Source organism: Schistocerca cancellata, chromosome 5, assembly GCF_023864275.1.
Source record: "Schistocerca cancellata isolate TAMUIC-IGC-003103 chromosome 5, iqSchCanc2.1, whole genome shotgun sequence".
Classification (NCBI taxonomy): domain Eukaryota; kingdom Metazoa; phylum Arthropoda; class Insecta; order Orthoptera; family Acrididae; genus Schistocerca; species Schistocerca cancellata.
Genome location: NC_064630.1, coordinates 294763606 through 294790989, shown reverse-complemented (window position 1 = coordinate 294790989; position 27384 = coordinate 294763606). Strand labels below are relative to the sequence as shown.

The 27384-nt window shown below is 40.8% G+C and overlaps 1 protein-coding gene across 3 annotated transcripts in view; it reads right to left on the bottom strand.

Annotated features, from left to right (window-relative positions):
- Positions 1-778: 778 nt before the first annotated feature.
- The window catches only part of LOC126187859 (M-phase inducer phosphatase-like), a 352923-nt gene continuing 326317 nt past the window's right edge, over positions 779-27384 (bottom strand). For 2 of the 3 annotated variants that reach the window (XM_049929174.1, XM_049929176.1), the window contains 8 exons: positions 7054-7312; positions 6488-6618; positions 6190-6370; positions 5907-6092; positions 5125-5419; positions 4881-5046; positions 4363-4563; positions 779-2480 (listed from right to left, as the gene is read on the bottom strand). In XM_049929174.1, coding sequence (XP_049785131.1) covers positions 2213-2480; positions 4363-4563; positions 4881-5046; positions 5125-5419; positions 5907-6092; positions 6190-6370; positions 6488-6618; positions 7054-7312 — 1687 coding nt within the window. In that variant the 3' untranslated portion in view covers positions 779-2212. Of the gene's footprint in view, positions 2481-4362; positions 4564-4880; positions 5047-5124; positions 5420-5906; positions 6093-6189; positions 6371-6487; positions 6619-7053; positions 7313-7861; positions 7955-27384 lie in introns of those variants that run through there. The other variant, XM_049929175.1, reaches the window with a different exon arrangement.

The window sequence follows — 27384 nt, the reverse complement described above, 5'->3', positions numbered from 1 at the left end:
ATTTCATGAGAGACTGTGGAGAGGTTTGGAATTTAATTCAGTGACCTGATGCAAAAACTGCTGCTCAGAAACTTTGTGATACCAGTCCTCTCCTTTGCCACTTAGGCAAAGGGAAAACAGCCAACAGTATGTGGCATACCCAAACAGTTCTCCATTCAAGTACCAGCCACATCCAATGATGCTTAACTTCGCTGACCTCGCAAGACCCAGAGTATTCAACAATGCAAAGCTGTTGGATATTAAGAATACAAATAAATCCCACATCATCATCCTGCCCCTACCCTTACCCTTTTATTCCTTATTTTTGCCTGAGGGGAGCATACGGTTTCTGTAAAACCCAAGGTAATCCTCTGTTCCATATGATGATCTTAAATTGACAGCCACAGGTCACCGTCTTCCACACACACCTTCTATGTCCCACAGAGCTACAATGTAATGTCATTCAAGAGGTAATGTTCTGGGACTGCTTTGTAAATAAACTTAAACCACAATGTTGGTCACCCACACCTGAAATATAAGTTGTGTGTCGCACGAAGTGACTTATCACTGACAGAACAGTGGACTGTCGAGACAGTATAGCAGCGTGGCATTTACAGTAATTGCCTCACTGATGCAAAACATGATATAGGGTTTACAGTACAGCACAAGACAGGACAGGACAGGACAGAAAAAGGTGCACATCAATAAAGGAACACCTATCAAGTCAAGATGCAGAAATTATAATGTAATCAAAATATTAATTTGTAGTAGGGAATGTAAAAATACAAAATTACAAACATAAAAAAAGAAAAATTTAATTAGGTTTCAAATGTTTACATGCCCCTTCAACAATCAAGGTTGAAATAAGCTGATTATTCTGTGCAAGTTGCATTTCACAAATACAATTTATTCTGTAAAATTGTCTCAATCCAATTTTCATTATTAAAATTTTGTAGCTTGAGTTTCTAAATGTTTTACAGTTTAATTATATGAGCAGTTTTGAGTAAATTGATGTTTAAATAAAAAAACAGCAAAGAATTGCACAGAATTATTTATATATTTGCATATATATATTCATATAATATATATACTAATTTTTATTGTAATTTCCATAGGTTCTTTACATTGTATCCATATATTTATACCCATACAAATAAAAAATAAAACCATATCTTATAAAAGTAACAACAATAAAAAATTAAGCGTTTCATAACATTTAAAATTTGAACTGTGTGTATTCATAGGAATAGAAGTAAAAAATATGGCTGTTTATAATCCTGCAGAGCTATCACCTCCTGAACTTTAATATGATTACTCAAAGAACTGACACCACATACAATTTATTTTTTATGACGAAACACTAAACATGGAGAGGTACATGAGAATGTAGACCTCATGTCCAAAACTGATTTTGTCTAGTTAAATAAGAAACCCAAATATAATGACTGTATCTCAAAACTGCAACCAACATGCCAGAAAGTACACTAATTACAGTACTGCAAGATTTAAAACTTTAACATTTTTGAAAGATGCTTTAATAATGCCACATCCAGAAATTTTGCTCGATTTCTCTCAGCCATATTGGAGAAAAAAATTGCACTTAAAACGTCACTGAAAGAATTCTTTACAGCTCTCTGTGACATAGAATACACATGCTCTATAACATACTAATATTTGAACACATTGCAGGTATTCATGCACTAAGCTACTGGCACCCATTTCTGTATTTGTCACTGTGAATCGTTACCCATGACAATTTTCATTTGAATGTGCCAAGTGACTTACTGTTAACATAATTTTGTACTTCACAAAAGTTAATAAAATAACAAAAAATTGGAAAACATGGCAGTAATCTGTATCGTTCAAGTATCAACTAATTTAAACAATTTAAAGTCTTGGCAGTGGTAAATGAGTGGTCATCGTCCAAAATTTTTCATCTTTGTGTTAAAAAATGGAGTTCCTCATTTTTGATTCAATAAATCGCTTATTAGCTAAAAAAAGGAATAAGAAAACCATAAAGGTTTGCACAAATCTTACACCTCGCACTGTGCTCTGCCAATGTTCACAATCCATTATTTGTTTATCACTGGTCAAATGAAAAACGTATGACCACTCTCATGAAAGTTTCGAAGATACACTTATCACTCCGCCAATAAACACGTTAAGCCATGAAGTTAATGCATTTTGCATCACCACACTTTGTTGCATTTTAAATCCTAATCAACAAGGTTTCTCAAAGACCAAGCCTTTTTAAATTGCTACGAAGTGTTTGCCGATTCTTGTTGTCACCACTCCAAGATTTCGATTTGGACCGGAATAATCTTAAATCAGATTCAAATTTTGGATCACGCATTGGTTGATAAGCACGAGGTTCACATAAGTCACTATGGTTTTCGAAGAAGTTTTTGTAACCGCCATCCAGCAAATAGATCTCCGGATAATTCAGTGCTGGATAAATGTCTTTATTCCTTGTTCTATCACAGTTGCGCAGAAATCTTGTCCTGTGGGAAAAAAAAAAAAAAGAAAATAGTGAGATTAAAATAATGATTGAACTCTAAGAAAAATACAACACAAACAGGTCAAAATTTTATTTTATATTTAGCAGAATTAGCTCTGGTGTTTAGTTAAAAGATGAACGAGAACTAAAACTTTAAGGGAATAAAGTATTAAAAAAAAAGGAGAAACAAAGAGTAAATGTGATACCAGTGTGAAGAAGAGAACTGGAGGAAGAATCTTAACTGGGGAGGGGGGAGGGATCAGTACTGAAGGCACCTCCTCACACAATAACAGCCTCATTATGTGAAGATGGTAGAGAAACGGAGGAGGAAGCCGTAATACTATTACTTTTCCAGGGTTCTATACCACAAAAACTTACATATGGCTGACTCCATATGTATCTAGAGCATGCATCTCCACAATACACAAATGGTAGCAAACGAACTATACAAACTGAATTTCAGTGGTATACAGAGAGATGGTGGTACAATGAAGTCATCACATATGAGTGAAGTCAAAGCTAAGATAATATTTGCATCTGGTTAACAAAAATACAGCTCAAGCACAGATGCAAGTACTTCAGAAGTGTGCAAACAGAAATTGCCCTTAAATGCAAAATTGGCTATCTGTTCATACAGCACTTCAATAGAGCTATCAGCAAGTGACTGCATAATTAATACGTTTTTCAGCATCAGGAGGAAATTGTCATGCTTCTACTAAGACAGTACACAGAAAGATAGTACTTCCAGTTAAAGTGGGTACCACGCAGACCCACTTACACTCACTCAATTATAAATGCCAAATCACATGAGCTGATGACGACACATGTCTTTGGTAGACAGAATTCCATTTCTTACCTATGCGTACATGCTTTGTTACTTAATGTACTGTTGTTGAAAAGTAACGAAGCAACCACGAAAATTTATACAGAAAACTTTACTGCTATTTAGCGGGTATAAATCAGTGAGATACTTCTGAATTCTAATTTCAGACCTGTGTTTGGCAATTTTTATTTATCTGCTGTTTGTAACATCTTACTGCTGCCCACCTATACAACTTGCGGAAAGTTAGGGTTGATACTCTGTGTCTATCATTATTTGCATGGTTCATTCCCATTTCCATCTATTTGCCACAAGCAAACAGTAACAATGATTCCTCGGGAATATTTGCTCCAAGTCTACCCTGCACTGACCTTCAAGTATCTTTCTTAGAAACAGTTCATATTGATCAAGTTATTATTGGTAACATTTAAAACTTTTATTTTCCTCTTCAAAAAAGCACACAAATTATGGAAGCTACAGTACACAATACCTAAAGTTAACTACAATGAAATGAACACCCTTAGCTGCTTACAGGTGTTTACATACGTCAACGGGGACAGATGAAAATGTGTGCCCCGAGCGGGACTCGAACCCCGGATCTCCTGCTTACATGGCAGACCCTCTATCCATCTGAGCCACTGAGGACACAAAGGATAGCGCAACTCCAGGGATTTATCTCTGGCACCCCTCCCGCAAAATCCACATTCTCAACATATTGTCCTGCACTAAAGTCTAACGAGCTGCATGGTCACCGCTGGTATCTGTTCTTTCGGACATGTCCGATATATATATAGCAACACCTAAAGTAAAGTTGATGAAGATCCTCAACAGTCGCAGACGGCTGGGCATAGCTGATTCATGCACCTACTCAATTAATCACAAAACGTGGTTTTGTAAACATCTCTACTGCAACGCTGAGGTGTTGACATGGCTCTACTGAAAGCAGCGAACTGCTGGGGACCATCTTATGCCAACTTAACAATAGTGTAATTGAAGTATATGCTTCATATCACTTTTACTGAAAAAATTTCGTAGTATTTACTAAACTGCAGAATTAGATACTTACATATTAGGTCCCCTTTCTGATGAAAATTCACAGTGGAAGATCAGTATATTTCGTTTTTCATCGGAAGATACATTTTGATCATCTCCATTGGAGCTGCGGGAGGAAGGTCTTTGAATGTCAACAAATTCCTTCCATATCTGGTCTTTCGTATACAAGTTTCTAGCACCCTGTATGTGTCCTCCATCATACTCATATGGATACCTGGGAAATGTATATTTGAAAAATTAACTTTCACCTATAAGCAACATGCCGACAACAAAAATAATCTGACAATTACTGTTTACAAAATCAACTTTTGTCTCTCATATAAATTATAATTTTTATATCAATCTCTTCGTTACATGCATTTTGATACCTGCATGTAAGCTATGTCACGCACAAAAAATCTAATGGTTAAGGAAGGGCCATGTTCTTAAATGCAGATGACAAATCAGTAACTAACACTTCCAAACAAAAATGGTCACATAAATAAAATAAAGATAATTTTGCAATCATGTACCGGCACACATAAAACTTACCGACAATCCACAATTGTGTACGATGCTACAGAATCTTTGTATTGCCCCCTGATAAGTGAAGCTAATGTTTCTGGTGAAATTGACTTCAAATCCTGATGGCGGCCATCCATTAATGGTAATATGAATGGCTTTGTGAAGTCACCAATGAGATCAGGCTCCTGCGATGCTGCAATAAATAAATCTCGATTACAAACATTCCCCTGAAGTTAAATACAAATAATTCATAGCTTTAAGATTTACTAACCTTTCTGTAAGGCACGCTTTATAGTAGCTTCAGTTTCTGAAAAACTCCGCTGTATTTTGACTGAGTGTCTCTCAAATCCATAACTAAAAAGTGTGCCTTTCACTGCTGTATGTGTAACAGCTTCATTCTCTGCAATAGACATGCATGTGTTTGACTTGTGTCTTTTTATTTCAAGTGGACTAATAATTCCACAAGGGGGCTCAGGTCGTTTAAATGCTCTAATAGCTTCAACAGTTGGAGAGACACAAGGACTTGAGGAGTTACTTCCTGGTGATGAAAATAAGGAATTACGGACCTGTGAAGAAAATAGTTCATGTTAAAAAATTCTGAATGTTCAAGTTTAAAATTTACAACTCCACAAAACAAATAGGAAAGAAAGGACTGACAAACAATGGAGTCCTCCAAAATACATAACAGTGGGCAGTAATAATTCATGGGTAACATGCTTAGGTATTTCACTATTGTTTCTCTTAGGTAGGAAGAGTGGGAAACAGGACAGCTGAAAAATATCTGCTGCTTTAGAATCAATAATTATTAATAATTTGTCAAACTCTAAAACAGCTTAGATAAGATGTCACTATAAAAAAAAACTATGGAGAAAATTTTTAGTCTCAAAGACACTAATAACACAGGACACACCACCAACTACATTATCATCATTCACCTGTTCACAAAGATGTATTTTAATGTAACAATTTTATTACACAACATCAAACACCCAAGCAAAGTTCACTGCCAGAAAAACATTTTGAAATCCATGCTTTGTAAGTCAATTGTAGTACCTTTTGCTGACCACAGTAAGACAAGCTTCTGCCAAAGTATTTTTGCTCTGGTGGCCTCAATGTGATTTTGAATGGTGAAGTTTGTGGACTGTTCCCTTTCTCCTTTAATGGACTTCTTCTGTTAACTTCCTTCAGTGCTCCTGAAAGTAGTGTGTTCATTCCTGAAGGAAGCTGAGCATCTTCATCCTGCAAAGTAATGAACACAATACACACCATGACAAACTTCAGGGTCACTTGTTTAAAAAAGAAAGGAAAATACTGAGAAGAAAAAACCAATTCATACCAGCTTTTCGCATTCAAGGAGCTCCATAAAACCATCATCAATTGATTCACTTCCAGAACTAGATGAGAAACTATGGAAAAGAGCACCTCTTGCAGATTTCATTGGAGAAATGAATAAATCTTTCCGCGGTGACTGTTCCACAAGTAAACGGCGAGGAGCAGTTCCAAGTGGTTCAGTGAATCTGAAAAAGCCCAGCCATTGCCAATTGCTCTTCTCAAAGAATTTGTAAGGTCTTAACTGTATTCAAACTATTTTTCCAAAAATAATATTAAATTACCCAATAAGCGTAAAATCCTACCTGAAGGCTTCAGCAACATCCTTTTCAACAGGTGCTGTACAGCAACCACTATCCTGAGAATTTGCATCATAGTCTTCTAGTGGCTGGCGAGGTCTCAGACTACCACTGCTAGCCTGTCTAACCACTGCAAACTGTCAAAAGAAAATGTTATTATAAACTACAATTCAGGTAACATTTCTATAAATACACCATGCCAAAAATACGGGGACTGTACTCCACATTTCTGTTGTATCTGACCATTTGCACATTTGTTCATTGTGTGATTGCTTCTGGGCGACCAGGTATATCTATATTTGCTATTTGAATGAAATTTCTTCTTTTAATAGCCTTATTATTAAGCTTACACTGTTTCTACACGTTAAGGTGGTGGAAATGGTAAGTTACCATCGACAACTGAATAATAAAAGACTATTTCAGTAAAGGAGACCATTTATTTTGGCATTCAAATGTGGAACTCAACATGGAAAGGCACGGAAACCATCAAAGTGAGCGAGAGAGGAATAAAACGGGGGCCGCCTCAATTGTGTGAAAACCATGTTTCTGGGAAGACCCATGGGTGTACGTACCTTTGACGGGCTGACTGATGGCTTCGACGGGCTTCCAAACGAAAGCTGCGAATGTTGACTCGTGCGATCTTTATTCGGTGACCCGTTCTCCTTGTTTCCTGCACCAGAAGGCTTGTTTCTGTCATCGTGGACAAGGGATAAAGGCTGAAGACTTATCCTGCGGCATAACCCGCGCGATTTGCTGTTGTACACAGGAAGATTGCCGGTCGAGTAATTGCCGAACGCTGCGTCTGGTAGTTTCATCACGTTTTTCATTAACCTGTGGAAAGAAGAGCACCATCAGTTGGATTCTTGAAATAGCACACGGGAAGAGTTACTTGCATTCCATGTTATTTCTGTTTTTCCCACGGTTTGATACACCTGGTGCGATTTTGGTTCAGTGTGTATCAAACGTTTTGTTCAACGACAAAACATGAAACGAGTTTACACATACGTCTCACAATCCCCTTGCCGGGCATTATTTCTAAACGTCTTGCAAACAACACTTTTGGAACACTTTCTATGTGGAAAACTGCAAGTTTCACAAACACTCAAAAATTTATTCTTCGGTTCCTGAGCGAAGAAAACTAAAACAATTTGGCCATCACAGCCGACGTTGAAGACATTCGTCACTTAAAACTAACTATTCGGAGATCACACACTTTTAAACATAACAGATGCGAGATGTACATTGTTGACTCGGTGAGTAGCTTCCCAAGGGACACTATGAATTCATCAGAATTCGTTGGTGAAAAAAGATAAATAATGCCCTTTATGATTTGAATGTTGTTGAATCTTTAGCGACGTCCTAACGTGGGAGATATCTGACCTGCAACAATCGCCGATCTCGCAGCATTCCGGTGAAGATTCCCTCATCATCTTGCAGTAGTTATTGAGAACGTCAGCTCCTTCCGCCGTCGGCGCTGACGGTGTTCTGTCAGAACAGAGCCGCCAAAACACGGCGAGAGATACCTTGTGGTGGGGGTTACGCGTGGTGGGGAGCGTGACGCCGCAGTGGCCAATCAGGAGGCAGCGAGCTACGCCATGCCCGCCAAGAATGGAGACACCTTTTCCTATCATGTGAACTGCACAGAACTTGCAAAGCAGTAGTCAGTATCTCCAACATGCACTAAGAAGCTACATACAGATGTCTGCACCAAGTTGTCAGTAACTACGTTTATGTCTAAGCAGTAGCTAAACACATCTCTGCAAAACGAAAAACCCGATGAGATACATCATATCTCAGTTACGGAAGAACTGAGTGTACATAATTGAGAAGTCTTCGACCTGCACGACGGGGCAATGTTCCCACCCGCTCAGTATGCCGCGCAAGGTTTACGAACCGACGGAGTCCAAGGCTGAATCCCGTAAACACACTAGGCGCGTGTTTTGTTTTGCCACGAAACAGGATGTACAGAATTTAATCACAATACGATTCACATTACTTTCCGTTGCAGCCGTACGTATATTCCTCGCCATTCTTTTCACTGACAAGGCGGTGATTATCTTTTTTCGCATAAAGTCCATTGCACTAAGAATATGGCAAATCCTGGACTATTTACGTTTCCGAAATGATTCGTTGGTATCATCCAAAGTGATTTACTGTTAAACTTCAAGAGCGTTCTCTGTTGCACATAACATATATTGCTTCAACTACGCTCTTCAAGATTTCCAGTAGCAAAATGAAATAACGATTTCTTTAGTTTCATTTTATGAAACGTTATTAATTTGCTTTGCATGATATCCATGCGTAGGTTACATTTGGTTTTAAATTTGTTTCATCGCTCTCTGTCTTCAATAATATGTTGCACTTATTTTCGCCGACGGAGCCGATACCAATGTTAACGTTGATAGCATGTTTACAACAGCAAAAATCATTTGCAGACATGTCAGAACATGCATAGTGTTTCAGGTAAACTATCACTCACAAAAAGATGACACTGGAAGCTATGAACCAGATCTGGCATATAAATTATACTGTAAAACCTAACCCCAACCATCCCGAAACAGTGCATCGCTGAAAGCCTATGCGTTCCAAATAGATAAGCTTCAATTTATCAACAAACGTAATAATTCAGAGGGTTGTAATTTTAATGTGAAACTCAACCAAAAATGCGCTGTTTCATTTTTGTGTTGTTATAGCTTAACTTTACACACTAACAATATGGATTACTGAATAACCATCTCATTGTATGAAGAGAGCGTTCAAGGTATCTTCAGTCAAAAAAGGTTAGCCGTCACAGCAGCAAACTATATCACAATGGGATCTCCTGTTCCTCGTAGGAGTAGTAATTCGACCAGCAAAAGAACGAATATACTTTTCGTCTGATTATCGTTAAGTCCACACTCAATTTTGTTATTTTTGGTCCAGTGCTTGTACTTAACACAACATTATTGCTTCTCTCCCCACGTAAAATCACATAAATATGAAATATTGTACTAAATCGGATCCAACTTTAGACCGAACGTAACGTAACCACCATCACAAGCTTTTGCTTGCTAAGCAGCTGGTGTTGAACTTACCCGACACTACCATTGCTCACAGAACTTTCTCAACTGCAGATTCATACATATGCGGTTTAGATTATGGTGCTGATGACGCGAAGCAATTTCACGTTCCTCAGAAACTGGAGTAGAAAATCACCGCCCTGAATGAAGTAATGTTATGTTTAACGTACTATGAAGCAGATAAGTGACACACTTGACTAAGCGATACCATTTGTATAGATGAACTGATGAGTGTCTTACACGAATAGCAACAAATGATCACAGTTAATTTTTTCCCTGATCAATAGCGGAATTACATTACATTTAGTGAGAGGGGCCGAGAAGCCACTAGGACTGTCCTCGTTCGATAATTTTGGCGGTCCCCCCTTAGACCCAACTGGAACTACGTAAGTTTTATCTCGCAACACTTTCTTGAAAGCTATGTTGTACTGGAGAAAGAAATCATTAGTGACCCGTGTGCCTAATTAGCCATCGGGCCAAGTCGCAAAGAATATGGTTTAATGGATGATAAACAGCTAGCATTGGTCCGAAAGCCAGTTAGGTACACGTGTCTTGCAACAAAATGGTACTGTTGTGTTGGCGGCAGTAAGTAAATGAAGCAAAGCTAGCCCAGCTGTGTAAGATGTCCTAAAGCTTGTGATACATTTAAAAAGGATTTAGCCTAAACTTGAGTTGGGGCTGTGTAAAAGGATGTGTTTGCAAATTTCTGGTTGTCTGTAGAAACGTTTGTCGAACAGATATCATTACGTTGGACTAGGCGGCGAATGGTCCACAGAAGGGAACATCTAGTGTTCCCCCAAGGAAGTGTAATAGGACTCTACCGTTTCAAACATACACGAACGATGTATCGGCAGGATTAACAGTACTGTAACATTGTTCGCTGACGATGCTGTTGTGCACTGGAAAAGTAACGTCGTTGGACGATCACAAAGGAATTGCAGGAAGATTTGGACAAAATTTCCACATGGTGTAACAAAAGGTACACTTGAATTTCGGTTAATGTAAAATAATACTTACAACGAGTAGAAAGAATGATATAGTATCTGATTGTAGGGTTAGTGGTGAACTACTTGAGTATGTTACGTTGTCTAGGCGTCTTAGGTTAATGCTAAGAAGCTAAATGAAATGTGATCAGCGTGTAAAATGAATAGTAAAGGTTCTGGGAAAATGCAATGTGGCTGTAAAAGAAATTGCATACAAAGCGATAGTCCGACCGATTTTGAAGTACTGTTCCAGTGTTCGCACTCCGCATCAAGTAGGCTTGACAATAGTCATGGAACGTATTTCGAGACGCGCTGGTATGGTTCTAACTGGTTGGTATGGTTCATACGAAAGTCTAACAGAAATGTTCGGGGCACTAAATGGGAATCCTTGAATGACTATGCAGTTTTTGAGAGACCTTGTAGGGCAACTTTAAGAAAACCTGTATGCGATGACCACCGTGCAATCACTTTGCTACCATCAGCATATACCTCGGGTACGGATCACGAGCAAAAGTTAAGGGAGACTAGTGCGCGTACAGAGGCAGGCAGACAGTAATTCTTCACACACTCATAAGCGGATGTACCCACTGTCAAGCACTATACCGCAGCTTGCGAAGTACACATGTAGACGTGGGCTGTTATCGCGCCTTGTCTCTCAAGCAGCTGGCAGCGCCGCCGACTGCAAGTAGCAGGGCCAGTCTGGCAGAGGAGGTGAGGTGCCCCAGTGTGTGGCAGCCAGCAGCTGCGGGGTTGTCACCTGTAAGCCACGGCCTGGGAATCAGGGGGATGCGGCCTCCCCGTGTGAACTGCCCGCCGGCGGCAGGCGCAAAACTTTTTGGCGCGACGCGACGGGCTCCGCACAAAAGGCGCGCCACCCCACTACGGCGCCGCACAATGGGGAAACTAGGACGAACACTTCCTATCGGGCGGAGCTTTGCTCTGCTCGGGTCTCGCTGTGACGCTTCTGCGGAAGCATCCGAGGACGACAACTGTAACAATGTGCAATTAAGGCAAATACTGAAATGTTTAACATTGTTGTAGGCTAAAGTCCGGCAACCGTGCGTTAACTTAATTACAGAATGTGGCTATACGTACATTCTGTAATTAAAGCAAGTATTGTTAAGTGCTGACCTCCGACATTACTTGTAACACTTGCATTGCTGAGGCCATGTTTTACTTCTACATCCACATTCCCTAAGCCACCTCACGGTGTGTAGAGGTTACTTCGAGTTCCACCGTCATTTCCCTCGTTTCCTACTCCAGTCGCAAATGGCACGCGGGAAGAAAGAGTGCTAATCTTTCTCCTTTTCCCTTCACGGTCTTTTCGCGAGATATAGATAAGAGCACGGATTATACTGGTTGACCCTTCTAAGAAAGCGCGCCCACGAAATTGTAACAATAAACCACATTGTTATGCAAAGCGCCTCTCTTTTATCGCTTTCACTCTTGCTAAGCGAACGTGTGACGAAACACGCTGCTCTTCTCTTAATCTATTCTAGTTTTTCTGTCAGTCTTTTCTGGTGTGGGTCCCACAATAATCAGAAATACGCAAGCATAGGTCGTTCATTTGTTCTGTAAGTTAATTCATTCGTGGGTGGCCTACACTTCTCTTCCAGCGTATACATACCTACAAAGCTCCCATAAAAACATTTTTTAATAGTAAGGTACAAGCCAGGCAATGAAACAACTTACCAATTTTCTTTAAAATAATAGACCAGCCTAGAAGTAAAAGGATGTTCAGCGACGTGTACGTATTTATTAGTACTTGACAACGAGGCCTCAAAACAGCCTGCGGTTGTCTCTAGGTCCTTGGTTGACCACGTTTTCAACTTTCCACCCGAGTTGACGATTCCACTTCCTACCACTCGGCAGTCGCCACAGCGGTGATCATTGTCTGGATAGAGTCCAGACAGCAAGCACACAGACGACCACAGTTAAGAGTACGCGCAGACGACTGTCTAACGACAAAAATAAAGCGAAACTGGAATCGACAACTCGGCTGCAAAGCAGGAAACTTAGAATTCATCGATGTACCCATCCGGGAATATTTCCAAGAAGGGGACAGAAGTGAATGATTTACGATGGTAACGCCGAATGAGTAAGGATTTGCAATGTGACCCTCACCGACAATCAATACTTTCGTAGCCAGTTACGATATAATTACTTATTTTCTATGATAAGCACCACATGCTTCGAAAATTATTTCGATTTCCAAGTAGGTGTTTCGCTACAGGCTACACTGGAGTAAAGACGAAGTATAAAATGACTTTGCTCGTGAAAAACAACGCATCGGTGACCTACGGTAGAAGTGTAGAACCACGAGCTCTTGAAATTGGAAATGAGTGCTGTTTTTCGAAATATGTCATACTCGCCACAATACATAATTAATTTTAAAGGAGCTGGCATATCTAAGCACATGCGCAGTCCTCCTGAAGTAGAAACCGAGCATTAAATACAAATATTGAAGGAATCATTATCATTTGATCGCAGGTCTTCATCTGAAAAGGTAACTTTTATCCTTTTAAATAGCGCACACACTGATTATGCGAACTGAAATATTCACTCACTGGCGATCACTTCGTTAACGCTTTGCAACTTATCAGGTTAATCTCACGTGCCAGGAAGTACTCTAGAGTAGACCGCAAGAGACAAAGATTCGGACATGCGTCTTGCTCCAGGCAGTGTCTTGAATCTTGTGTGCCATATGGGCAATTTTGCAAGGAAAGTAGTTACACGAACTCAGCTGACAACAAATGGCTCTGCTACTAGTCGTTAATAGTGGGTAATTACCGGCTCACTGTCTCTTCATAAACCAAACTACATTTGGCACAGAATGACTCTTATAATCTGCAGTGAACTGCATTTTGAGGAAATTCTACATCACGAATCTTCCGAACTCGACATTGTACAAACTTCTATCGCTATATCATACGTTTTACATTACTTGTCTTTTATTACATCGTAGTAAATTCGCAAAAGGTGTGATCTAATATACACTGATACCGTTTACGATGGCAAAATCTTCATATTTATAAGTTTAATGACGCTGTAAACGCTTTTTTCAGTAGTAACTACCATTTATACACGTAACAGAACGATACATATTGTTCGTGCCTTCTTCATACCTCTCAGAAATTTATATGAAACGGGTAAACACATCGTCAAACCACCGCATTTGAAACAGACGCAAAGAAGTGAAATTTGAGCGAAGTATCGAAGTACTTTCAGTGTCCGATATTTCGGCTCTATTACGGCACCTCTACCGCTTGATAACTGCCTGATCTGTTTGTAGTTAAAAGGTCCAGATTTGAAACCGTTAAAGTAGAATTTGTTCCTAACACAAAATGTCCGTGAATATTCTCAGAGCGGAACGGCTTCTCCGTTCGCTAGTGGGAGAAATCCCGGCCGCTGTCCACGTGATTTGTACGGTAAAACTGACTCATCCGGCCAAGGGTCTGTGCTTGTTCAAACACAATAGTGCTTAGGGCCCAGGTACATGGCAAATGGCATCCGAGGGGCTCTTATCTCTTAACGTCATTAGCACAGGCCTGGTTCCAGCCACTTTGGAATAACAAGAAAAGTAGGGGATGCAGATGTTTACCACATTGGCCCACAATGAGAGGCTTCACAAGGAATGCACAAGCAGTGGTCTCTTGGAAGACGAATATTCAGACGAGGACTGCTTGTTAAGATTGCAGACATATATAGGCTACACACCTAATTCTTTTACTTAATTGTTCTAGCATGTAAGTTCAAGGAGGAAAGTGATCATGAAAGCAATGACTTGAGGACGAAGTATTAGAATAGTGATCGTCATCAATAATGAAAAGTTTATGTCGTGATTATTCGAATATCTCTCTCTCTCTCTCTCTCTCTCTCTCTCTCTCTCTCTCTCTGCTACCCCCGTCCTCCTGCTAAGCTCCGTTCGGAAATAACCACAGACAGTTAAATGACTTAATGTAACTTCTATTATTATCATATCTGGTGAGTGAATGTGAATATGTGAACTTAAATAACTTTTTAATGCTATTTTCGAAATTGTACTTAGTTTTCTTCTATCGCGTGTTTTTACACAATGAAGTAATGTTTAATTTGTTTTTAATTATAGAGATATTATGAGGGCATGAAGTTGAAAACATAAAAGTCCTGTTTTTAGATGAATGAGTAATAAAAGCCAAGGACAATTACTGCACCGTAAAGTTTTGGCCAAATCGGATATATTTTGAGCCTGATATCTTCCATAAGATGATCCTGATTGAAGTACCTTCTCTGAAAGTTCCCTTCTTCAGTCAAGAAAATTGAAAGGTGCAATTTTTTTGGACCTGAAATTCACGAACTGCTGAAGGATCACAAATTTCAATATATAATGAATGTTGGAGAAAAAGATCCACCTACTGCCTTCATGGAGGTTACGGAAAACTTTCTAGAGGATAAGAAACAGCGAAATCACAAAACATTTGTGTTAGCAAATTTGAAGAACTGGAGTTGTAACTACACTCACATTCTATTTTACTCAAAAACTGGGACACTGCAGCGAAGTCCAAGCAGGACGCTTACAGCAACACACTAAGGAGGTGGTGAAGTAGTACTAGTGATGATGGAATGAAAATGTGATAGCCAACTATTGGTCAGCGTTGAAGAATAACAGCAAAGATGAAGCTATCTTAACCCTTCAGCGGGCGCGGCTTTCATACTTACGTAAGTGGGCGCATTGCGGCTTTTGCACCGCAATTAGTTTTACATTTTTAACCTACAGAAAAATAACCATCCCGTCAGTAATAAATACGTAAAATGCATCAATTTCTTTTTCCGTAATTACAGCACTTGCTTTTGGACCTGGCAAAACTTTTAGGACGTTCTTGGCCTTGGTTTTAGGAGGAGGAGGAAGCGATTTACTTATCCAAATAGTTTCTTTATCTTTTCCTACGTAAAATCGGTAATCCTCTGTTTGTTGTCTCCCCTCCTCAACCAGGTGGTCATCTGTTTCCTCTGTTGATTGTTGGGAGCCACTGCTGTGGTTTTCTTCTTGAAACTGACAATTCTTGTAATTCTTCTTCTTCTGACAATTCTCGCAGTACTTTCTCATGGTCTTCAGGACTTACAATTAGACGGTGCCTGTCAAATGCCTTCTTTTCTCCATTTCCACGCTTTTATGACACCTAATGAAAAACACGTTTTTGTAAAAGTAATATATTGTAGCAAATCAATATCCAAGACTGTAAAAAGTAATTAAAATTGTATGTGGGAACTCTGATTAGATTCGAATAATCATTATATACTAATATAAAAGAAAGATTGCCTTGAGCGCGAAAGAAAACACAAGTATAGAAAATACATCACAAGGCGCGTAGCGGCAAACACACCGCAAACACAACACTCACGTTTCAAACAATAGCGACCGAACTGCTGAAAGCATGAATAGCGCAAATGTAGAGGATGGTGACATCCGTGGAGAACAACAAATATGTATCTGAACGTGACGTAACTGTAACGCTAACTGTGATACTAACAGAAAACTAAATCTTGCGGCTATCTGCCGCAGGCGCGCCCACCGAAGGGTTAAGGAAACCAAGGAATAGAAACTTTGAAATTTAATGTAGCAAGATACTCGTAATGTTGCTAAGAGAACTGTTTCTAGTAATTTAAGTATATACCTACAAAAATAAAACAAAAATTATAAAAATACAGACATTTTATTATTATTTTATTTATTTTAGTAATTGTGCTTCAATTGCTTAAATTTTTTGAGCGAGATTTGTTTAGTTATGTCATGTTCCGTAGATCATTTTCCCGACTATTTTATCGATATGATGAGGAACAAGTCAGATTACAAGATATCTATACACACATGAATAGTGCTAACATTAATATTGCGGTTTTTTTTTAGGTGGGTTATTTGTATGTACTCTGATGGTGCATTTAAAATACCGAACTCAATGAAAAGGTGCCTACATGACGTCCTTGGGTAAACACAAATTATTCTCAGTGCTCTATTTTGTGCAATCAATACTTTATGTCTAAGTGGTGAGTTACCCCAGAAAACTATTCCATAAGAGTTTATTGAGTGAAAATATGCAAAGTACGTTAGGAGGCTGATCTGTTTGTTACCAAGACTAGTGATTATAAGAAGAGCGAAAGAAGCTGAACTTATTGTTTGAGAATCTCAGTAATACGCTTCTTCCAGTTCAAGTTATCAATGTGAACACCCAAAAATTTGAAGAAATCTACCGTCTTAACTGATCCCTGTTCATGTGCTACATCAATTGTCGGTATGACACTATTCGGTGTGCAGAACTGGATATAGTGATTTTTTTTCAAAATTAAGGGAGAGTCCATTTTCTGAAAACCACTTAATAATTCTTTGAAAGACATCCACAACAATATCTTCAGTTGCTTTTTCTGGCATGGGATTTATTATTACACTCGTATCATCTGCAAAAAGTGCTAGTTCCGCTTACTGAACGTTAAGTGAGAGGTCATTCATATGAATAAGGAACAGCAGAGGACATAAAATTGAACCCTGTAGGACTCCCTTTGTGATAACTCCCCGTTCACTAGAATTTACCACCCTCCCAACATTATTTGTGCTATTCAGCATAATTTTTTGCTTTCTGTTCATTAAGTATGACTCAAACCAGCTGTATGTATAACCTTGAATTCCATAAAACATGAGGTTTTCTGAGAGAGTGACATGATCCACACAGTGAAATGCCTTGGAAGGATCACAAAAAATACCAAATGGCGATAATTTTGTATTTTGTGAAACATGTAGATGTTATAGAACTGAGTGGAAGTAATTGCCAGAATCAGCACTACAATTTGATTCCAATAAACTTACTGTTGAAAAAACATGCGACAAAACTTTTAAAAATTCGGTGTTTTGTAATAGGTCGCATCAGAAGCTAACCTACATGACACTCAGAATTTACGTATAAACCTTATCTGTTATACGGTTTTCCCCTATTATCAGTCTTGTGAAAATTCTGACGTTCCCTGAATGGTATAGTCAGGCCTAGATATCTACTGTGATTTAATACGAGTTTACCACGGATCCGAATTTCCATCTACTTGCATGAAAATGTAGCTGCGCATATTGCAAGTCAGCTCTATGCCTTTCCATCAGATGTTTATCTCTTTTCCACAATTTCCTGAATTTTTGTTGTGAAATCCTGCTCGCTCTCCAGCAGCAGTATCATTCGCGAACTGTATTAGAAAGCTGCCGCCAGTATCTGTTAAATTATTTACATACTGGCTGCATCGACAGAATGCTTGATACTTAAGCATTTCTCGAGTAAAAGTAAGACATTTATATTAACATAGATCCCAGTTGTGAGACGTACACGAAGTACATAGGATGCATCTTGCGAAAGACTGTGCTCTTGAACATTTAATGTATGTGACGGAACGCACCTACAAGCAAAATGTCCGGGTCAGAGGATGGACGAAGGTGGACCGATACCTTGTCCTCCACGTTCATCTGTCTTATATTGAGATGACTTCTTTCTGTATGAAGACACGGCGGTTGCCAATTTATTTTCTTTGTCTTCCTCTTCACTCGGGTGGCTGAAGGCTTGGTGCAAGTCATTCTAGTTGTCACCACTTCAGCAGGTGCGTGTCAGGTGTGATAACTATTACCATTTCGTGTCACCGGCCGCGATGAGGTGAGAGTGTAGTGTAGTGTCGTGTCTTTTCTTGTTTTGGGTAGATTGTGAAGAGAAAACGAATAGTATACAATGCGGCGCCGTCACACTGAATGCAACAGTGCATATAACTGCAACAAGTGGCAGTCGACTTTGACGTCAATGATGTAACATGGCTCGAGAGAGCTTTAAAACGTGAGACAATATTCACCACCTATCTTTACTTGAGCAAGTTCGTTTTGAATCATGGCATCTCCCGTGTTTGGTTCGTAAGCGACTTAGGGTGATCGACAACTTCCTAGGTAGATGGAATCCAGGAGGTGCTCGCGTAGGATCCACTACGAGACCTTCGGAGTGAGGACTGGCTGCGAACCACTCATCTCCCCATGCTGTTTGGCTGTAATCCTTCAGAAGTGAACCTTCTGCCATGTTTCCAGAAGGGTTTCCTTGACATAAGCCGTTGCCTTTGAATGACATCACGGTCCTGATGATGTAGTAGCTCGGGATTTGGGGAACATTTCTTCTATCATTCCCTTTTCAACGCAGCTTGACGTGTCTTCGAAGGTTAGATATTAGACAGAGTAGGTCGCCGATCTGTGAGTGTAGATTTTATTGTGGCAGATACAGTTCTATGACCACATTCAGCAATGTATCAACCATATCTATATGAACACCATTCAAACATACTGGGCAGCAATACTCACCAACAGAATAAAAGAGTGAGAAGGCAGTTGTTTTCAGAACGAAAGCCTTAGCTCCCCAACTGTTCCACAGAATTTGTGTAATACATTGTTTCTGGTTCTCATTCAAGAGGCTATTTTTTCTATACGTTAGTGAGCGTTTCAGGGTCGCGCCAAGACATTTTTGGAATGCGTTATATGACAGCAGCTGATTTCTAAATGCAGTTTGCGGTTTACAGTCAGCATGACTGTTACTCGGGTGAAAATTGGAAGATTCAGCTTTTTTTTCATTTACTTTGAGTCGCCATGTATTAAAAGAACTCATCTAGCGTTGGCAAATCCTGCGTGAGAGTCATTTCTGAGGTTGAAAATCATTAGACTGCGCCACCATTCTTGTTTTCGTTACTGGTAAGTCGACAACAAATAAACTGAAGAGTAGTGGCGCCGATGCAGATCCTTGTGGTAGTTCGTCATTTAAATTTTACGTCTTGTCACCCTGCTTTCTTGACCATTTAGGTGAACTTAGAATTTCCAGCTTGCTACTGAGTAGTGGCGCGATTCTTTTACGTGAAATTATTCTTAAGAACTTTAGAAGCAGGCCTTTCCGCCGTACTGCATCTTATGCTGATGTTAAGTCAATAAATTTGGCCACTGATTTCTTCTAATCTTCGAAGCCCTTCTCTATGAAGTTGACAATGCTAGTGTTTGATCGCTGCAGCTGCGGTCTAGTTTAAAACCAGCCTGTACTAAAGTAATGTTTTTTTAAGATAGTTGGTGCTATCCTATTGTGCTCTCTCCAACAGCTTATTGCAGAGAGAAGTGCAATAGGTCTTTAATCCTTCAGGACCGTTACCATATTTTGACAGCTTCAGGCAATTATCTTCTTTCTCTTCAAAAGATTTGGCGGTCTGCTTGTTACGGGGATTTGGTTGAACAGTGCAGCTAGTCATTGCACTGCCCCTTGACCAACATGATAAAGGAACTCATGGTATATGCCATCAATACCAGGTGGGATAATCGAGTATTAACTGATTTCTCTTGATCAGAAATCGTGTTATTGCTAGTGCCAGTCCGCTTTTCATATTCTCTCAACTTCGGCCACAATCGCTTATTTTTGCTTCCAAAAGGAGAAGGACTAGGTTAGTATCACTCGAGTGCGTGCCACAGGCGCGTTAGATGGTTCAAATGGTTCTGAGCACTATGGGACATAACATCTGAGGTCATCAGTCCCCTAGAACTCAAAACTACTTAAACCTAACCAACCTAAGGACATCACGCACATCCATGCCCGAGGCAGGATTCGAAACTGCGACCGTAGCAGTCGCGCGGTTCCGGACTGAAGCGCCTAGAACCGCTCGTCCACCGCGGCCGGCTGGCGCGTTACACGTAATAGACACCCATTCGTGCACCCGTTTCGGACATGCGAGTCATAAAGCAATGCCTTCAAGTTGAATTACGTTTCTCAATACAACGGCAATTCCTCGTGACGAAACGATTGTTGCCCCCCTGCTTAGAGGCTGTCCTCGAGCTACTTGCCACTTGGGACTGGTGCAAAGTACTCCAGTCGTCCACCGTGTTTCTTTTCAAGTCGCCTCGCGATCGCCTCCAGGGCGGCAGACGGTCGCGTGCCGGGTGCGAGCTCTCTGGCCTCCAGTGCCGCGGGGGAGTGCGCCGCGCTCAAAATAGCGCGTGTCACGTGCTGCGGCCCGCGTGGGAGGCCAACAGCTGTTCGGCACGCGACAAGGCGGCGCGCCGCGCGCGGGCTACCGTCGCACTCCGCCGCCAGCGCCCGTTCAGTCAGCACGTCTCTTTGGCCAGAGGAGCAACTCCTCACTGTGCGTCCTTGTCTCTCTTCGTGTGTTGCTGTATATTGAAAGTTGAGTTGCTGCCAAAATGTGCGTTACGACACGCGTTTCGTGGACGACGGCGGAACGAATACGACGAGAAACCTCTGTCAGGCATGACGCTCGCAATGCCTGCGTCCATAAATACAAGCTACATCCAGGGAGATCACGTTGCAGTAGTTCTTTAGTAAGCACTGAAATAATGCCATTCTCTGCTACCCATATCGAACAGCTAACCCAACATATGATCGGGGTATTTTAAAATCACATTTAGAATCAGCAGCCTATTATCCTCTTTTCTTCCCTTTTATTCCAGCTACTATCATAATTTTACACGACGATTTATTTTGAAAGTATCCAATAATGTGTTTCTCTTCAAAGATTCTTACTCCAGCACACTCAGAGTCACTATGGCCAATATCGTCGACAGAAAGTTAGCTGTTTCAAGATAAAGCTTTGACGTTGCATCGGACTGACGGTCTGAAATGGAACAAGTGAAGTGACTTCCTAAAGCAGTGTTCGTCATACTTTTCTGCTCGAGAGCCAATACAGACATTGTGGGGCGGCACCTCGAGTCTCTCATGTTCCCATCTTATCATTAATTAGTAACCTATATAAAATGTTATGAGCCAACGAAGACTGACTATAGTAAGGGCTAGGTGCATATTATTGTAAAACACGGCCGCATGAATATTTGATCCGCAAGTTTGACGACCACTGTATTAAAGAAATAGCATTTCCATGTATTCAGATGCACGACAGCACAAAATTCCGCCAAGAGAGAAAAAAAATTGAGCAATGACTAAATTTAGAGTCTCGGCAAGTAGGCTTAGATGTAGGCATTTAAGAATAATCACAAAAATAGCTCATATTCTTTTTCACAGGCTATCTCCCGAAGGCCTTGAAATTATGTTTCCCCGAACCAATGTATCAGAAACTAAGAGTCCACACTTTTCCTCGTCAGAATATATTTCCACCAGTTAAGCCTTTACTCTGCTGGATTTCCAGTTATCCATTTTACGATCTTCTACACAGTAGCCTTAGGACGATATAATGAGCGTTCTGACGTACTATTAACCTTTCATTTAGTGAAGGACGTCCATCCGCAAAATAGTTCTCGGTCAACAGTTCTGTTATTGTGGTAGACAAGGGATTCTAAGACATTTCCTCTGACAGAACACTTTTGAGAATCCTGGAACTCTGATGGAACACCTTTTTTATTCGTAAGGTTAAGAAAGCTTTAAAATGAGAAGAACTTGTTTTATTCAGTGATTACGTCAGTTTTAAATCATAACTAATAATACAGGAGTCGATTTTTTAAAGTAATTAGTATCGTCAACATGTCGGAAAACCTACCATGTCGTTAATAGTCTTCCGCAGAGTATTTATTCCCCGCGGAGCACAGTTTGGTGAGTGCTGCGCTAGAGATATGATTGTAGTGTAATTCCGACTGGTTGGAAAATACAGTTAAACGGAATTGTGTCAATAACACCGACAAACTCATCATTCTAGAGTCTCTATCCAACGCTCTGAGATTAGTTAAAATGAAGTCTCAGATAACACGGCACGCTGGAACAGTGACTGACGCAGCATTGAAAGTATAATAGAAACATCATTCTGTGTATCAGAACGTGATACCTATCTAATTAAAGTTAAGCAACGTGCGTACATCTATTTCACGACTGCAGTATTTTCAGTCTTAGCCTTTGTTCAACAATAAGTAGAAACTTTTTTAGAATGATTAACTACACAATGTATCAAGAATTGAAAAAATTAATTATTTTATATTGCACAACATAATGGACTAGATATTGACAAATCTAACAACGCAGCAGGATCTGCGTATAATGTAAATATTGTAACTAATTCGCACTATATCAACAATTAGTACGACTGGGCATGCTAAAAGAATAAAATTATTTTCCCTTCATGGGAACACAGCATTTTCACTACCTTGCTTGCGGTACTTGCCCGAAGCCCCATGATCTCTGCAGGCAAACATCCAAACTGGGGAAAGCAGTGTGGCCTGCACCCTGCACGTAACGAAAGAATGCGTACGTAAGCGCCGTTCTGCGTTGGCACGCCGAGGAGGAAGGCAGGTCCGCAAGACGATAGCGCAAGCGGCGAACAAACCGCTAGCTTCCTCCGGCTCTCACCACACAGATTAGAAATTTGTGTAGCTTCCCCCCACGTGGGCTATAAGCAAGTAACTATTTCTGCAAGTCTCTCAGCGAAACTATTACTTTACTATGTGGTCTCTGCAATTAGTTACCTTTCTTCTTCGCTTACGTCGTCTTCCAGAAATATCAAAGAAAGGGCACATTAACCAACGGTAGATGGAAGAGGCTGCTATAAAGAATCTAATTCTGAATGGCACGTGCAGTTAATATCACATCACAACCATTAAAATCCATTTCGTGTTCAGCCAATGTATGGATAATATCGAAACCAAATTAATTAACTGTGTACCACGAACATTATTCAGGTGGCGAGAGAGTACGTGATTTCTTCTCTAATCTCTAGCTGCGCTGTTTCCATTCTAGGCACGGTAGTCTGATAACTATTCATGTTTTCTTGCGAACAATGAGTGCTCAGTGTCTGGAGTCTTTAAGATCGTGTCATCTGAAAAGGAAATACTGTGTGTAGGAATGAAAGTGCCAGCTTGGCTGGACACCCGAAAATTGAAAATATATTTGTCAGAGAGAGAATGCGTACCACTCCTTCGCAAAGCTAAAAAGAATGAATGGACCGAAGATGTTAGTCAAATAACGCTTCCTTTATTCTTTATAGCACAATGCACGTGAAGTATCGGAATTTGAAACTCTTTTCCGGTGTGCTACAAGGGTAATTTCTTATTCGTGAGTGAGTTTTTGTCACTACTGAATGAGCATGCGATTGGATTAGACGGAGAGGATAGTAGTCGGGCGTCGCATTATTTAAGAAAACGTTTTCCATTTGCCACCTCTGGTTAGGAGAGGTGACACAGACACTGGTCCTCTGGTGACGTGAGCCCGCTCCTCACGTTTGAGTCTAGTGTTTGAACAACCGTGCTCCTTCACTCGAGCACGGTACTGAAAAACGGCGAAAGAATGATTGCTTCATGATTTAAAAAATTGCCTGTAAATCAGCGTACTAGTAGGATGGTGAATAAGAATTAAGCTTTAGCTTTTCACATCATCATGAGACCAAAATTACGAAACACTCTTAAGTGTTCGACAGCGTCTCAGTCGCCACCATTATCGACTTCCGAAATTGTACATAGAAGATATTACGACGAAGTGCTCGTGACCAGAAAATTTCCAACGCGCTAGGTCTATTGTATCATAATTCTTTCGCAGTGTGTCTCTGTACATGGAATTAAAATTTGTTGCGTATTAAGGCTGTCAGTGGCCGAAAATTAGCGCCCACGGACCTACTGATGACAAAAACCTAAATAGGTATTTGTAAGATCGAAGTCGAAATGCTGAATTCTGTCTTCAAATGTTCCACCGCATGGAACAGCCAGACAATGTTGCTAGCATTCAACTGCCATATCACTGAATGGATGACTGGCCTGTCAGCGCTAGCGGCTGACAATAGGCAGTTGAAATCTCAACTTGGAAAGTGGCCGCCACGGCCAGTTTCAGCACAAAATTTTTAAGTAGATCAGGTTCCATTTAGAGCAATTCTCAAGAGCAGGGAACAGCAGCAGGGTAAAAACTAAGTTCAAAGTATTTCTGCCGAAAGGATCGCGTCTTCAACTGACGCTGAAAAGTGTAGTCGCAGCTAGAGTTGTCGTGGTGAGGTAAAGTAAAAATAAAAGTAGCGTGTTCATTTTTTAGAAATCAGTTGAACACACTTCCTTCTCACAGCTCAAAGAAGAACTGCTGTTATCCGGCTCCGAAGCTTTATGCATACATGTACAAATTGATGCCATGTTGTTAGCATGTTTGGAACACTACATGCACTCCTCTGTGCTTCAGTCCGTTATTTATGTTTAATAGTAAGTCGCAGTCTTTTGTAAAAGATTATCTTGAACAAGAATTTGGGCTTTATAAATATGAGCAACTGGACAGCAAGGAAGGTACTATAAACAATACCGGGTGATCAAAAAGTCAGTATAAATTTGAAAACTGAATAAATCACGGAGTAACGTAGATAGAGAGGTACAAATTGACACACATGCTTGGAATGACATGGGGTTTCATTAGAACAAAAAAATACAAACGTTCAAAAACGTCCGACAGATGGCGCTTCATCTGATCAGAATAGCAATAATTAGCGTAACAAAGTAAGAAAGCAAAGATGATGTTCTTTACAGGAAATGCTCAGTATGTCCACCATCATTCCTCAACAAGAGCTGTTGTCGAGGAATAATGTTGTGAACAGCACTATAAATCATGTCCGGAGTTATTGTGAGGCATTGGCGTCGGATGTTGTCTTTCAGCATCCCTAGAGATGTCGGTCGATCACGATACACTTGCGACTTCAGGTAACCCCAAAGCCAATAATCGCACGGACTGAGGTCTGGGGACCTGGGAGGCCAAGCATGACGAAAGTGGCGGCTGAGCACACGATCATCACCAAACGACAACAGGCAAGAGATCTTTCACGCGTCTAGCAATATGGGGTGGAGCGCCATCCTGCATGAACATCGTACGTTCCAGCAGGCTGGGGATGATGCGATTCTGGAACATATCGGCGTACCCCTCACCCGTCTTGGTAGCACCTTTTCCATCCAGCGCCATCTGTCGGACATTTTGTGATTTTTTTTATTCTAATAAAACCCCATGTAATTCCAAGCATGTGTGTCAATTTTTGCCTACCTATCTACATTATTCCGTGGTTTATTAAGTTTTAAAATTTATGCTGACTTTTTGATCACCCTGTATATAAAAATTGGTTCTTGCAGAATATATAGTGAACTTATGGGAAGTATTACCATGTTCCAATAAACGCTGCAAGGCCCGAGTTCAACAACTTATCTCTTTTAACGACAGATCAAAGTTTACACAAAGTGGCTGCATTACTTGCGTATGCTTAAGAAAGCAAAATATGCCTCTCTTTGATACACCGCTTATCCTCAGCTATCACTTGAGTGGTGTAATAACGGTAGTCTTCGGTGAGCGAGTTCTATTACTTATCTGCCATTCGACACACCTTCTACTGTTGTGTTTAAAAACTGTCCCCGCGATTTTTCCACATGAGTGACTCTTAACCTGTTCCTTTAACTACAGTGAAGCGTACTGTGCACAGTGCAACCTGGACTATCAGTTCTAGCACACAACTTTCAGTGATGCAAAGCTGATAGCCTCTAACCGATGGCGAAACTCTGGATCGATCCTGCAGCCGATACTCTGGATCAGTACATAAGGAAGCTGGGGGAACGACCCTCAGCCCTGTGTTCCTGCCGAGAAGGGAACGAAAGAACAGAAACAGAGCAGCTGCCTTTCTGGCTGGGCAGCTCGCCGTCTCGGAGCCGTCGGTGGCGCTCTTCGGTGTACGGGTGTTGCTAGGAAAGTACGGAGGGGTATGGAGGAAATGGGGAAGGAGAGGGGGATATCACTTGTTACGCACAAAGAGCTCTTCACTGTGCCCCTCGCACCCCCAGGCCTACATTCGCTCAACCATTGTGGCTGCCTGCGCAACGGAGAGATGCGTCGCTGTTGGGGCGAAATCGGACTTCTTGTACGACGGGCACAAGGGCGAATTTTCCGTTGCCTGTGGGCCGGCACGTGCCGAGAAGGCAGCGCGCACATTAAAACCCCTCCCCCCTGCCCCGTCCCCTCCTCTCCCTAGCGTCTGGCGCGGCAGAACCCAGGGCTTCCCCCGAGTCGCAGCTCGCTCCGCTCTTGTCACACTATTTCACGTGGCTACGCCGACCCCGACCCACATCACCCGCCGTCTTTCTTACCTTCTTCACTCTCTCTCAGGCAAGAACCCTCCACCTGGCCAACAACAGCACTTCGTAACAAAAGCTGCGAACGAGAAAGGACCCGTGTAGCAGACAAATCGAGTTCGGTCAGCTGCTCAAATGAACAGTTTGCGGTAACTCCCATAGCAATCGGCAAACTTCGATCGAGGAAAAAGAGAAGCCACAGCATGATTACAATAGCAAAAAGAAAATTAGCTACTGTGTCCCACTACCAAGAATTCTGTACAGTAACAGCTCAACTACACGGTTGTGTCACCAGCAAAAGAAAAGATGAACCTTCCTCCGTGCCTTTCACTTCTACAATGATGAGCTTAATCAGTGCTTGATTTGTGATGGCACGCGTCGGTACCACGTAACGGTGCCTATGACGAAAAAAAGCATTAAAATACCGTTTTAAGGCGTCTATTTCTTAAAAAACACCCCCGGAAGGTCACAGTACCGGAACCTCTTCTTTAAAAATCGAGCACTGAACCTAACTATCTCACTCAAATACTTCAGTGAAGGAGGAAATCACCCGATCACATGTTTCGGAATAATCTTCATAATCTCTCATGCATTGGATGAGGCAGACGACCAACCAAAGTAGTCGAGTGAAACTAAAGCCTTACTACATACTGCCTACTTTGTGTTATTATCTATTATTACTGAAGTTTACACACAATGTGTACATTATAATACTACCGAATTGTGTTCTATGGCTTGTTTACCTTTGTGCGCTACATCCTACTCTAATTGGCGTGTAAGAACCAGAAACTCACTGTAACTTCTCCAAGTTTCCCTGGC